This window comes from Euwallacea fornicatus, chromosome 27, assembly GCF_040115645.1.
Source record: "Euwallacea fornicatus isolate EFF26 chromosome 27, ASM4011564v1, whole genome shotgun sequence".
NCBI classification, from domain to species: domain Eukaryota; kingdom Metazoa; phylum Arthropoda; class Insecta; order Coleoptera; family Curculionidae; genus Euwallacea; species Euwallacea fornicatus.
The window spans coordinates 2,192,705-2,206,123 of NC_089567.1; the positions used below are offsets into that span (position 1 = coordinate 2,192,705).

General features: G+C 36.6%; 1 protein-coding gene across 7 annotated transcripts in view; it reads right to left on the bottom strand.

Annotated features, from left to right (window-relative positions):
- Cip4 (formin-binding protein 1-like Cip4) overlaps positions 1-13,419 on the bottom strand; it is a 78,625-nt gene that overhangs the window by 26,908 nt on the left and 38,298 nt on the right. For all 7 annotated transcript variants that reach the window (XM_066297097.1, XM_066297093.1, XM_066297095.1 and 4 more), the window contains exon 3: positions 9,513-9,563. In XM_066297097.1, the coding sequence (XP_066153194.1) occupies positions 9,513-9,563 (51 nt within the window). The remainder of the gene's footprint in view (positions 1-9,512; positions 9,564-13,419) is intronic.

The following is a 13,419-nucleotide window of genomic DNA, read 5'->3' on the forward strand; positions in this document are numbered from 1 at the left end:
ACTTTTGCTTTGACACATGCCAAATTTTGCACTGATCTTGAAAAGCTCTGAAAATGAAATGCAAAAATTATTTTGGTGAAACTCAAACCGCTCGTAACATGCGGCTCTGGAAAATGCAGAAGTGTTGTCCTTCGAACGTCACTACCTCTAAAGCAACATTTCTATGTGATTATTGCTTTCGGATACGATTCGCAACTCTACAAGGTGTCTCTAAAAGGTCTGTACAAAATTCTACCACAGATTTCTGAGCTCAAAACATGACTTTTTAACCCAATTTACCTTAGTCCAAAAGTGGACGGTTTTCGAAGGGGTCAAAGTGAAAACAAAAAAAAAGCAAAAAAATTAATTTCTTGGTTGGTAATGCTGCTATTTACTCAAAATGTCGTATCGGGCGGTTTTTGGGGATAAGAAATCAGAATCCGTTTACATTTTCGATGCACAATGTAGAGGGCGTTGTCCTTTATTTGATAAAATCAGAGGTGTATACTCAATTGTGTGAGTAACTGTATAACCTGCCCAACATACAGTTAGGTGCAGAACTGAGTCAATACTTAGAAAATTCGTATTAATGGTGGCATAAACAAAATATCTAACAAGTATTCAAAGGAAGGCTTTTATTTTCAAAAAGTACATTAACATTCACATTAAAACCATACAAAACATTTGCCGAAAATAAATGGGGTACATCAAATAATCCTAAATAACATTGGTTCAGTTCTGCTCCACTAATATTAACATCGAACACTTTGGTCGACATTGACACTAATATTTGGTCCAGAGACCTTTAGCTTTTTTAACAGCTAGTAGACGTCTTGGCATGCTTTTTGTTAGTGTTTCACAGAAATCAGGTGGAATTTGGTCCCATACTTCTTCTATTCTCTCCCATAAAACTTTAAGTGAAGATGGTGGCGAATCGTAGTCGTTGACCAGATGATATTTCACGTAAGCCCATAGATTCTCAATGGGATTTAGGTCGGGACTTTGTGCCGGCCACTGCAAAACCTGAAATTTTTGGGTACCCAACCATTCCTTCACAGATTTTGCGGTATGCTTGGGGTCGTTGTCTTGTTGGAAAATTACTTTGCTAGTGGGATAAGGCATATTATTAACAGGATCTATTAGGTGATCATTTAAAATGGCTTTATAAATGTGCTGGTTCATTATCCCATCTATTTTCTTCAATGGTCCAACCCCATATCCCGACATACAGCCCCAAGCTTTAATATTTCCTCCCCCATGTTTCACCGTCAGAATGAAATCTTTTAGTTTCATGGATTCTCCCTCTCGTTTCCAGCTCCAATGTCGACCATCTGTTGCATATCTGTTAACTTTATTTTCATCAGACCAAATAACCTTCATCCAATCCTTCTCGGTCCGTGCCTCATATCTTTTTACAAAATCTAGTCGTGCCCTAATATTCTTCTTAGAAAGTAGGGGTTTCTTCTTCTTCTCCACAGCAACAAATTTGAACTGATGTAAAGCTCGTTGGACTGTCCATTTGCTCACCGATTTCCCAGTATCCCCTCGCAGCAACACGGCTGCTTTGGAGGCCGAAGAGGCTTCACCACTGCCCAAATATCTAATTACTCTTCGAGTATCTTGCGCAGATATCTTTTTTGGTTGGCCACCTTTATTTATTTTTAAGGAAATTTTGCACTTATTTTTTACCCTTTGTACTGTGGATTGACTTATATTTAATTGAAATGCGATTTCCCGTGTGGATCTTCCATCAATCAGTGATTTTTCAATTAATTTTCTTTGAAACTTTGAAATCGGCTTCATTGTTTAAAGACTTTGAATTATGATGTTTATTAACGGAGGATATGCGATTAAATGGTTCGTACTCGTCTATATTAGCTGTTGAAAAAGCTAAAGGTCTCTGGACCAAATATTAGTGTCAATGTCGACCAAAGTGTTCAATGTTAACATTAGTGGAGCTGAATTGAACCAATGTTATTTAGGATTATTTGATGTACCCCATTTATTTTCGGCAAATGTTTTGTATGGTTTTAATGTGAATGTTAATGTACTTTTTGAAAATAAAAGCCTTCCTTTGAATACTTGTTAGATATTTTGTTTATGCCACCATTAATACGAATTTTCTAAGTATTGACTCAGTTCTGCACCTAACTGTATCTCGAAGTTGTTCTTTCTAATTCCCAAAAATTCTAACGAGCGCATTAAATGGTCCACCCCGTATAATATCTAAATCGGCAGCAGTTCTATTTGTTGGTTTTTAGGCTGAACTTCCTAATTTCATTTGTCGCTTCCGCACCAGTTTCTCGCCTTCATAAAAGAAATTCCCGTACATAATTGCCCCGTTTACATATCTCCTAATAAGTTTATTGCTAATATCTGATAATAATTAACGTCTACAATTGGCAGGATGTAAAGGGGAATTTTAATAGATACGTATAAACATTCAGCCTACACTTCCTCAAGATTGAAGATTCTAACCAGAAAGGAAACAAAACTTTCTCTTCTTTTACGTGGGCACGCCAAAAAGTAACAATAACAAATAAATTTATAATAATTAATTCAGAGCAGACGAATAAATTAATTGCAGTGGCAAAACTGGTGAGAAATTTCACTTTCTATTATTTCTACTTACCACATATCTGATTCATGACTTTGTTACAATATAATATTTGGTATTATACGGCTCACGCTGAGCTTGGAAGTTCTATTGTATTATAATTAAATTCCTTTCATTTCTTAGCATTATTGCATGGGGAATTGATATATCTCGTGACACAAAGTAGCCACAGCAATGTATTTTTGGCACAGGAAGTTATTTATGGAAACCGAGTTTTACCACACTTATTTTTACAATTTCCAGATTTATAGTGCGTGATTATTAATCGAAACTGTTTTCAAGTGGGAACATGCTTATTATTTACGTTTCCTGACGACTAATGCAAAATGTGATATTTATATAAATAAGAGCGAATTACAATAACCCAGTTTAATGTAACTGTCCATATTACCGAGGTATTTAATATTCGTTTGCAGGTATATATTTATGTATAAACTTAACGGTACATTATTCTGAAATCCTGTACCGTGGAATTGTAGTATTTGAGATTTGAAGTTGTTATTAAAATGCCATTCCATTTAAATCTATGCCACTTTATGATCTACAGTGAGTAAACTCAACATTCGGACACCACGATGTTGCATATTAAACCGTTCCTAAATTTAATTAGATAAGGAATAAAACAATATGATCAACTTTAGTTCATTGAAATATGGCTCCTTTTCATAATCCTGCCAGTGTTAAGTCAAAAAATGAAAAATACAACAACTGCGAGTGTTCGGACTTCCTGCATGTTGTAAATCGTTGCCGTCATCTCCCGTTGTAAGTCACGGCCAAGGGAAGGAATACCCTTTGTTGGAAAGGAGACACATGGGTCCGCGTGTACCTTTTACACGTGGACAACGGCTAGGAAACATCTGTGCTGCACACGGGGTGCAGATGACTAAGGATCGGGGAGAGAGGCAATGGTGACATACTGCAAGATCGCAGAACACCCTTGGCAAGTGATCAGAACGGGCGCACTTGATATCCCTCGGGGATTTGTTTTTATCACTGTCTTAGTTGTCATCTTCGTTACTTGTTAAAATAAATGCGTTAAAATCCATCACAACTGAACAGTAAATTCCTCACGCGCACGTGATTCACGACCTCTATTTACCACTGAGCGTTTCGAGATGATGTGAGGAGAGTCATCACTATATCCTACAGCGAGTGAATATTAAATTAAGATTATTAAATTTCACGTTACTTTAACATTCGGACACCATGTCTACGACAAAAAAAAAAAAAAAATTATTAACAAAATACTAAACTTTTTTTAACTTTTAATACACTGACTTTCAGAAAAACCGCAACACCAAGAACGCATTGTATGTGTTTGAAATTTTGGTATGATTTTAGACTTGAAAAAGAGAAAAAAATGATAAAAACTTCAAATTCGTATTTTAATGCGATATGAAGTTTTTCTTTACTTTTTCTTATCTGTGACGATCGTTCTTTTTGCAATTTTTTTTACAGGCGGATAGCGATAAAAGTATTATTATTGTTAGTACCATATGGAATGTGTGGTAGTGCAAAATGCCTCGTGTGCGCCAAAATGCAGGTTATCGGCAGTTAACTCCCTTTGAAAGGGGAAGAATTGTTGGTATGCACGAGGTAGGTTTACCTTTCCGCGAAATTGCACGTGGATTGGATCGAAACGCATCAACACTGCTAAGAGCTTGGAGAGATTGGTCTAACGAAGGGTCAGTAAATCGTCATAGTGGTAGTGGCCGTCCAAGAATGACGAACCGACGCGAAGACCGGCGACTTCGTCGTTCAGCGACAGGCGCCCCGTTTGGAACAATTCCGTCTCTTGGTGCTAACTGGGTAGCCACCCTAAATCGAAGGGTCTCCCTTACTACCATGTATCGCAGAATTCGAAGTTTTGGACTAAATTCATATCGTCCTATGCGTCGGCTTTCATTATCACGAAACCACAGGATGGCCTGACTGGAGTGGTGTCGTCTGAGGGTGCAATGGGTGGATGGGTGGAGAAGAATCGTGTTCAGTGATGAGAGCCGATTTTGTTTGTGGCGATCTGATGGACGGTTACGTGTTAGAGGGAGGAGAGCGATTAAATTTTGACTTTTTGGAAAGGGGTCATTCTGGTTTAACACCAGGTGTCATGGTTTGGGGTGCCATCCAGTATGGTAGTCAATCTCCTCTTGTTTTCATTTATGATAGATTAAATGCTCAGAGATATATTAATAGTGTCTTAGAACCGGTTCTTGTGCCATAAATGCACGACCATCCTGGAAGCAGCACATTTCAACAGGATAATGCGCGACCACATGTAGCCAACGATAATTTGAGGTATTTGGAAGCTGAAAATTTGGATACTTTGCCTTGGCCAGCTCGGTCTCCAGATTTGTTCCGAATAGAGCATGTATGGGATATAATGGGTCGGAGACTTCAACGTTTAGCTCGCCCTCCAGAGACCATAGATGAACTCCGCGAGCAGGTGCAGATTGCCCGGGATACAATACCACAGGAAGATATTGACAATTTAATTTTAAGCATGCCACGTAGCTTATAGGAATGTATTAATTTAAGAGGAGATACCACCCATTATTAAATTATTATTAAATTTGTTCACTTATTCACAATAATTTTCTTTTGATATTTTGATCGTTTTTATCTGTTACCCGACCCAACGTAATGCCAGAATTTCAAACGTGTACGATGTGTTCTTCTTGGTGTTGCGGTTTTTTTGAAAGTCAGTGTATTTGCTCGGATAGCCTTTGCTATCTATAACCGTCTGTAAACATTTGGGCATATTAGTTATAATTTTTTAAAAATATTCTTCATTAATTTGCTCCCATTCTTCCTTTAACCGCTGTTTTAGTGTTATTTTTGATAATATCTCTGTTTTTCTTATTCTTCGATTCAACTCGTCCCACAGGTGTTCAATGGGGTTGAGGTCCGGCGATTGGGGAGGGGGATGTAACACCTTAGGGTAATTATACAGAACATATTCTTGCACTGTCCGCGATGTATGTTTTGGATCATTGGTACATGGTGGAAAACTTTTATGTTGCTGTTCCACGCTTTACTTTATTTTCGTTTATTTCTTTGAATAAACTATCTAAAAAAGCGTTGAATCGAAAAATTGAAAAAAAGAAATGTTTTTCAGTTTTTAGTGATGTATCCATTTTTGTCAAAAAAATCTAGGGTTTCCGTTAGAAAAAATGCGAATGACCTTGAAAAGGCCTTCTAAATGACAGTTTTTTTGAAAAAAAAAATGTCAAAAGATGCGCTCCTTTATCCCAAACAAACTTTATTTGAAACATTTTTTTATTAAATTCTTAGTTTTCGAGAAAATCGCATGTGCATGATAAATTGAACACCCTGTAAATATATATATATATATATAGTCGAAGAAGGTACATACCTACCCTTGCCATGATAAGTGAGTCATTTTATACAAGATTCTGTGTGATTAATTTCTATCGATTATTTGCAAGAAATTTAAAGTAAAATCTGTAACCAATTTATGTGCACCTGTCTTGATTTCGGAAGTGGATCTACAGATATACCGTGTGTAACATTTAACCTGGAATATCGAAATATCTCGAATACTAGACATCCTATAAAGAAACGTTTGCTATCAAACTTGAATCACTCCGAGGGGGAAATGTATCGATACCAGAGTTGATTCTCTCTCACCTCCCATATGGGCGGGATGGGGGCAAACTTTTTAATTTTAAATGACAACCATTTTTTTACAGATCCCGATAATACAACTAAAAAGAAGGAAAATTTGTCCAAAACATTTATTTTGATTCATGCTAGAAAACACTAATTAACGGAATTCAATTCATATTTTAAGTGGCAACCATCGCTTTAAAAAAATTTCTACGGTAATGCAATATTATAAACAAACAATAACATAACGAAATAAAAAAATTACTTTTATACATTCTGCTGTTAATGCTGGTTGACGACGGAGTATGTGATTGTAGAAGAGAAGATGGAAATAGTTTTGGTGTATGGAGGCTGATAGGCATATAGATAACACTGTCAATCTCTACGCTCAGCGTTTTCCCGAAAAACCACGATCCCGCACTTCTTTCTATCGTGTGATTAAAAAAGTTATTAATGAATGAATTCTAAATCAGAAGAAAAGAAGTCGCCCAGCACCTCAGTGTGAAGAGAAAAAGTAAATTGCAGTCCTAGGTGCTGTGGTTTTCAATATCCAAGTGAGCACAAGGGAAATATCAGGATTATTACGAATTTCTTATATGCGCCTATGGAGAATGTTGAGGATACACAAGTTTAGTAGTTATCAGATTTCTTTGCACCAACAACTCCAAGAAGAAGATTTTCAAAATCGTTTAGACTTTCGTTAATGAGCATCTGGACAAATAGAACGAATTGTCAATTTTTTCCGTTGTAAATTATTCTCTGACGAGTCATCGTGTATAAATCACGGTGCAGTTAACAGGCAAAATCAGCATTACTAGAGTGTTGAAAATCCGTATTAGCTTCGACAAGTTGAGTACCAACGTCCTTGCAACCTTAACGTATGATGTGGAATCATTAGCAGTAAACTTATCGGTCCTCTTTTAATTGGAGGCAATTTGAATGGTCAAATGTATCGGAATATTTTGGTAAGTGAACTGTCCATATTATTTCAGGACTTAAAGTTAGAAGTGCGCCAGAACATGTGGTTCCAACATGACGGTTGTACGGCTCACTATTCTGCGGTGGCACGGGAAGTTCATAATCGTCGTCGTTAAATTGGCAGATCTGGCCTGGCGAATTGGGCCTGCTAGATCTCCAGATCTTAATCCACCGGATTTCTTTTTGTGTGGATATTTCAAAGATCAGGTTTATGAAGAAATATCGAAGAAACGTGAGGATAGGATTCTGCGAATCACAAACGGTTGTGCCCATATTGTAGAAGACGCACTTCGTACGTTTGAAAACTTCTTTAAAAAATTGATAAATAAGTACACTGAAGTTTGAGGACATCAATTTGGACATCTACTTTAAATAAGATTTATAAAAAATTCGCGTTTTCATGAATTCTAAAGCGGATATCATGAAATATTTCGGCAAACCATAAGTGAAAGAGAAATTAAAATTCGTTAAATACAGTGTTTTCTAGCGTTAATCGGGAAAAATGTTTCGAACAATTTTTCATATCAGGTAGAACCATAATACCCTTCCGGTTTTAGGCTATTTATTCAAATCTTCATAATATTAGTTATAATCATCGGATTTAGGTTTTGTTCGATAACTTGTTGCCAACGAGATTCCAACTTCATTATACCCCGTTCGTAGAAGCCTACTTCCCTATTGGCAAAAAACTGGGACAGTCAATCTTGGCAGACCTCTCTGGAGGCCAACTTTTTATCACCAAGCGCATTCGCCATGGACAGGAACAGGTGATAATCACTTGGTGCCAGGTCCGGACTGTAAGGTGGATGCATCAGGACCTCCCATCCAAGCTTCCGGAGCTTCTGCCACGTCGCAAGCGATGTGTGAGGCCTTGCGTTGTCCTGATGGAACGAGATTTTGCTCCTGTTGATCAATGCAGGCCGCTTTTTAGCCAATGCTTGTTTCAAGCGGTCCAGTTGCTGACAGTACAGTACCGAATTGAGCGTTTGGCCATACTCGAGGAGCTCATGGTGGATGATTCCCTGATAATCCCACCAAACACACAGTAAAACCTTCCTGGCCATTAATCCTTTCTTGGTCACCGTTTGGGCTGCTTCGCCAAGCTTCGACCACGACTTTTTGCGCTTAACATTGTCGTACGTGACCCATTTCTCATCGCCAGTTACCAAACGCTTCAGAAAAGGATCGATTTTGTTCCGATTCAATAGCGATTCGCAGATGAAAATTCGGTCCATAATGTTTTTTCGCGATAACTCATATGGCACCCAAAATATCCAACTTTTTTGCATATCCAGCGGCCTTCAAATGTCTTTTGATCGTTATGGGTGGTACATTCGATTCTTCTGATATCGTTTTGGCCGAGATATGGCGATCTTCCGCAATTTTTTCAAGAATTTCGTCGACATTTGTAGTGAGTGGTCTTCCTCCGTGGTAATGGTCGTCGGTGTCGAAATTTCCTGCTTTAAATCGTCTAAACCATTCTTCCACCGTACGAAGTGATACAGTTCCGTCTCCCATAACGTCATTGATCTTTTTGTGCGTTTGTGCAGCCTTTTTGCGTTGAACGAGAAAAAAATTCAAAATTCCATGAATATCTCGGTTGTTTGCTTCCATTTTTGAATGGCCATATTTCGAGAACTATTCAACCAAACTAAACAAACTGAGCGTCGTATTTTGGCTAATGACATAACCTTTCAAACACAACATAATATTGCTCGATATGACATCACATACATCTACAGCTATCGAAACGACATCTTTCAAAAAACCGGAAAGGCATTATGGTCCTACCTTATATATTTAGCCGTATTATCCGAATCTGCAAAGAAAAAATGGGTAGTGCCATTTGAATTTAAAACGTTAACCCCCAACAGGCCCATACGGGCGGCTCGGTGGTATCTAATCAACTTTAGCACAAATACATTTCCCCCTCGGGGTGATTAAAGTTTGATGCCTAGCATTCGAGATATTGTGATATTCCAGGTTACATGATAGATCCTGTATAAAGAACCAAATGTGCATAATATCTTGTTTTCCAAAGTATTAACCCAGCTTTATCAAAAATAGGTAAATGTAATTCTTATAGTTGCACTAACCGTAAAGAAACAATACCTATAGCAACAATGAAAATAAGGTTAGCAGACCATCGTCCGGGTAATCAATGAATATCAAGTAAATGGATTGATTGGATGAACGTCTTTGCAGATGTTTACAACCATACAACATTTACAATAAACAGAGAATTGGCAGATGGAATATAAGCTTAACAGCATTTCAACGAGTGTTTAGATACAGAGATAGAAATACTTACTGGTAATCTTCTTCGTCCTTCTTTTTGGGCTGATAGCTTTTCACTAGTCGCCTGAAATTGAGAAATTTTAATCACTATTGGGTTGGTTAAGTCTAAAATTATTAGATACGAGAAATATGTACAAAGAAAAAATAAAAAATATCGAAAATTAGTATTCAAATTCCAACCGCTGTAAACTTTTTGCGAAAGATATACTCTCCATATGGTTTTCACGATCTGAAAGGCCATCTTATGGTTTTCAATGGGTACCTATAGAAGGTTGATTAAGATTGATAGAATCTTTCCTGCAAGATGAATAAAAAAAAACGTCTATAGACAAAATAAAAATGTTGAATTTTAATTAATCTGATTGACAGAGGTTTGGCTGATAGACAATTTATTTTTTTTACAAATTTGTAGATTTTTTGGAGTAATTTCGCAGTCAATATTCTATCGACCTTGACTAGATCTTCATAATTTCCCGTCGAATACCACATGAGGACTTTTTAAGCTACGAAAGACATATGGAGCCAGTATCCTTGGCAAAAAGACTGTTTAATGAATGCAGATTTCCATATTTCTTATGCGTAGGTGAGCAATTCAATCCATATCGTCCCCAATATCATATGACACTATTGCTATCATTCAAATGACAACAGTTACAAAGTTAATTAAATTTTAAAAAGTCGTGTTTTTTCCTCGAATCCTTTAAATGCCCTTAGCACAGCCACCAAATTGCTTTTAGTTTTGGATATAAGTTTGTGTCAAAGAAAAATACATGATAGACAGAGATTTTAATTAACTCATATTCCATAAATTCATAAACTTTGGTGTATGAAATGCGGATCTGGATATTTTTTGCCTCAAAAAAAAAATATATATATCCATACTATTACCTTATCCTAAGAATTAGAACAGATTTTTCAAAATTTCATGACAAACTTATACAGGGTGAGTCATAAAGAGTAAAAAATAAAAATTCAAAAATAATTAAAATTAAAGTAGATGTCTAATAACTATAAGATTTTCATTTTTTTTTATTTTGTAGAAAAAGGGGGGTCAGAATGGTCAAGTTATGACGATTCTCTTTCTATCTTAACTGAATTTGTTTCACTCTCTCAGTCATTTTTGTCATGTGCGTGGGTTTGTGTAATGACTGGCGAAATCTCACTTGTAAATTCTAAAACGTTTTATTCTATTCTCTCGATTTTGATTTCCAGCCGTTTTAAGGATATCAGGTATTTAGGGGTCGGAATGCAAAACGAATTAAGTTATCAAAAGAATGTAATCTCACAATCCACGACGTTATGTAATCAAGTCATGAACTACACGGACCTACCGTTTTCTGCATCATCTTGTCCAAGTTTGGGCTATTTCAAGACCCTGCACACGCAGGTTTCACTCGAATTTACATTATGCTAATTGGTTAGAACTCTAAATTCGAAACCGGCCAATTTTATGTAACATTGTGTTGTTACTTATATACGTGTATGCATATCTGAGAGAAATGTTTACTTTCCCTTGATGGCCGTCTTTTTTATAGCGTTTCATAAGATACTCTTCGTATTGTTTTAACGTTTATTACCATGGCGGATCTATTCAATTCGAATCTTCATTGGGTAATAAAGCAGACTAAAAACATGCACAAAGGGAATAAAAAATTGAAATAGCTTAATACTTTTATTCCTCTTGTATACCGGGTGGTCCATTTAACCTGACAAATCGGGATATCTCGAAAATTACGCATCAGATTGACAAAGCTTCAAATGAAAGTCGAATGGATCCACGATATAACACCAACCATGACTTCCCAACTCTTTCACTTGGGGTTGGGGCGGGGGTAACTTTGAAATCTCAAATGGCAACCCTCATTTTCTATTGAAGATTTGAATTTTACGATAAAAATTACTTGGAGTTTGTCTGAAACTTTTTTTTCGATTCGCCACAGATGGCGCTGTAATCGGAAAAGTTTGTTTTATTCTGATTCTGAAAGAAAGCATCGTGTCTTTCATATTTTTAATGGAAGCTTTTTGTTTTTTCAGGGTACCTCCGATAGTTCAAAGAAATAAAACCGTGGTTTCAGCATGATGGTTGCCCAGCTCATTGGGCTTTAATATCCCGAGAAATTTTACATCATAAATATCGCAATCGATGGATTGGACGAGGTGGACCTATTCATTGGCCAGCACGATCGCCTGATCTTACCCCACTCGACTTTTTTTTATGGGGTTATCTCAAAGAAAAAGCGTATTCAAGAGAGTACCCACAACGCCCGAAAACATGATGAAAAGAATTAGAGATGCTTGTGTTTCTGTCGTTCCTGAAGTGTTAGTGTCTACTCAACAAGCATTACAGATGCGCTTAAGAAAATGTATTGATGAAGGTGGTGGACATTTTAAACATTTGCTTCGTCATTAATTTAATGTTCGAACGGTTGTGTTTAATGGAATGAAAATTCAATGTGGATCTAAGTTTATTTAGAAATTTAATAATAAATAAAGTTTTTTTGTCACACACGGTTTTATTTCTTTAAACTATCGGAGGTACCCTGAAAAACCAAAAAATTTCCATTAAAAATATGAAAGACACCATGCTTTCTTCCAGAATCAGAATAAAACAAACTTTTCCGATTACAGCGCCATCTGTGGCGAATCGAAAGAAAAGTTTCACACAAACTCCAAGTAATTTTTATCGTAAAATTCAAATCTGCAATAGAAAATGAGGGTTGCCATTTGAGATTTCAAAGTTACCCCCGCCCCAACCCCAAGTGAAAGAGTTGGGAAGTCATGGTTGGTGTTATATCGTGGATCCATTCGAGACGAAATACTTTCATTTGAAACTTTTTTCAATCTGATGCGTAATTTTCGAGATGTCCCGATTTGTCAGGTTAAATGGACCACCCGGTATAGTTAGGATTCACTTATTTGGGCTCGACATTAAGCAAAATCACCAAAGAAAATTGGTTTTGTTAAAAAAAAGTTGCATCGTAAAATTGAGTAATATTACACAGTTTAGTGTACATATACAGTGGTGGTCATAAAAATAGGACCACTACTGATTCGGTTCCAAAAAATGGAAAAAAGTCTATTGAAACTTATTCTATCTCGTTTGACCTGAGGTCTTAAATTTCTACAATGTTGGTAATTATATCTGACAGCAGAAACCAGGGGAATCACATTATACCAGAATCGTACTTCCACCGTTTCGTTCAGACAGTTAAAGCGGTCATAATAATAGGACCAGTGTATTAAAAGCTCGCTATTTTTACATAACTTTCGTAAGTCTTCATTCAATAGGACAGCAACTGAAAGGTAAGTCTAATTAATAATTTTGAAGCATTTTCATGCATTTTAATGATTAATAAACAAACAGATGGGACGTGAAAACCACTGTTTTTGCCGAAAGAATTCGAATACGTACACTCAGAGATGAAGGCAATTGTCTCCGAAAATCTATCAAAAACCTTGATAAAAATATGCCCTCAAATGCAAAGAACAACAAGAAAATCGTGGTCGTAAGAGGAAAAGAATGGCTCTGACCGACCGCTAAATAAAGCGAGAAATCCAAATAAATCCTTTTGTGAGCTCCAAACAAACTCAAAAGGACCTAAAATTGGAAATAAGTTCCAGAACTATCCGAAGACGGTTAGAGGAAGTTCATTTACATGGTCGAGTGGCTCGAAAAGTATCGTTGCTATCAAAAATAAACAAATTCGAAAGGAGAGAATTTGGGAAGAACCATCTCCGTTTCGAAAACGAAATTGATAATATAAAAAATGTGGAAAAATGTTCTTTTTTCGGATGAAACAAAAATTAATTTGTTTGGTTCGGATGGTCGACGGTATGTAAGAAGACCAGTAAAACAGGAATTGTTAACAAAACATCCTCTGAAAACCATTAAACATGGAGGTGACAACATAAAATTGTGG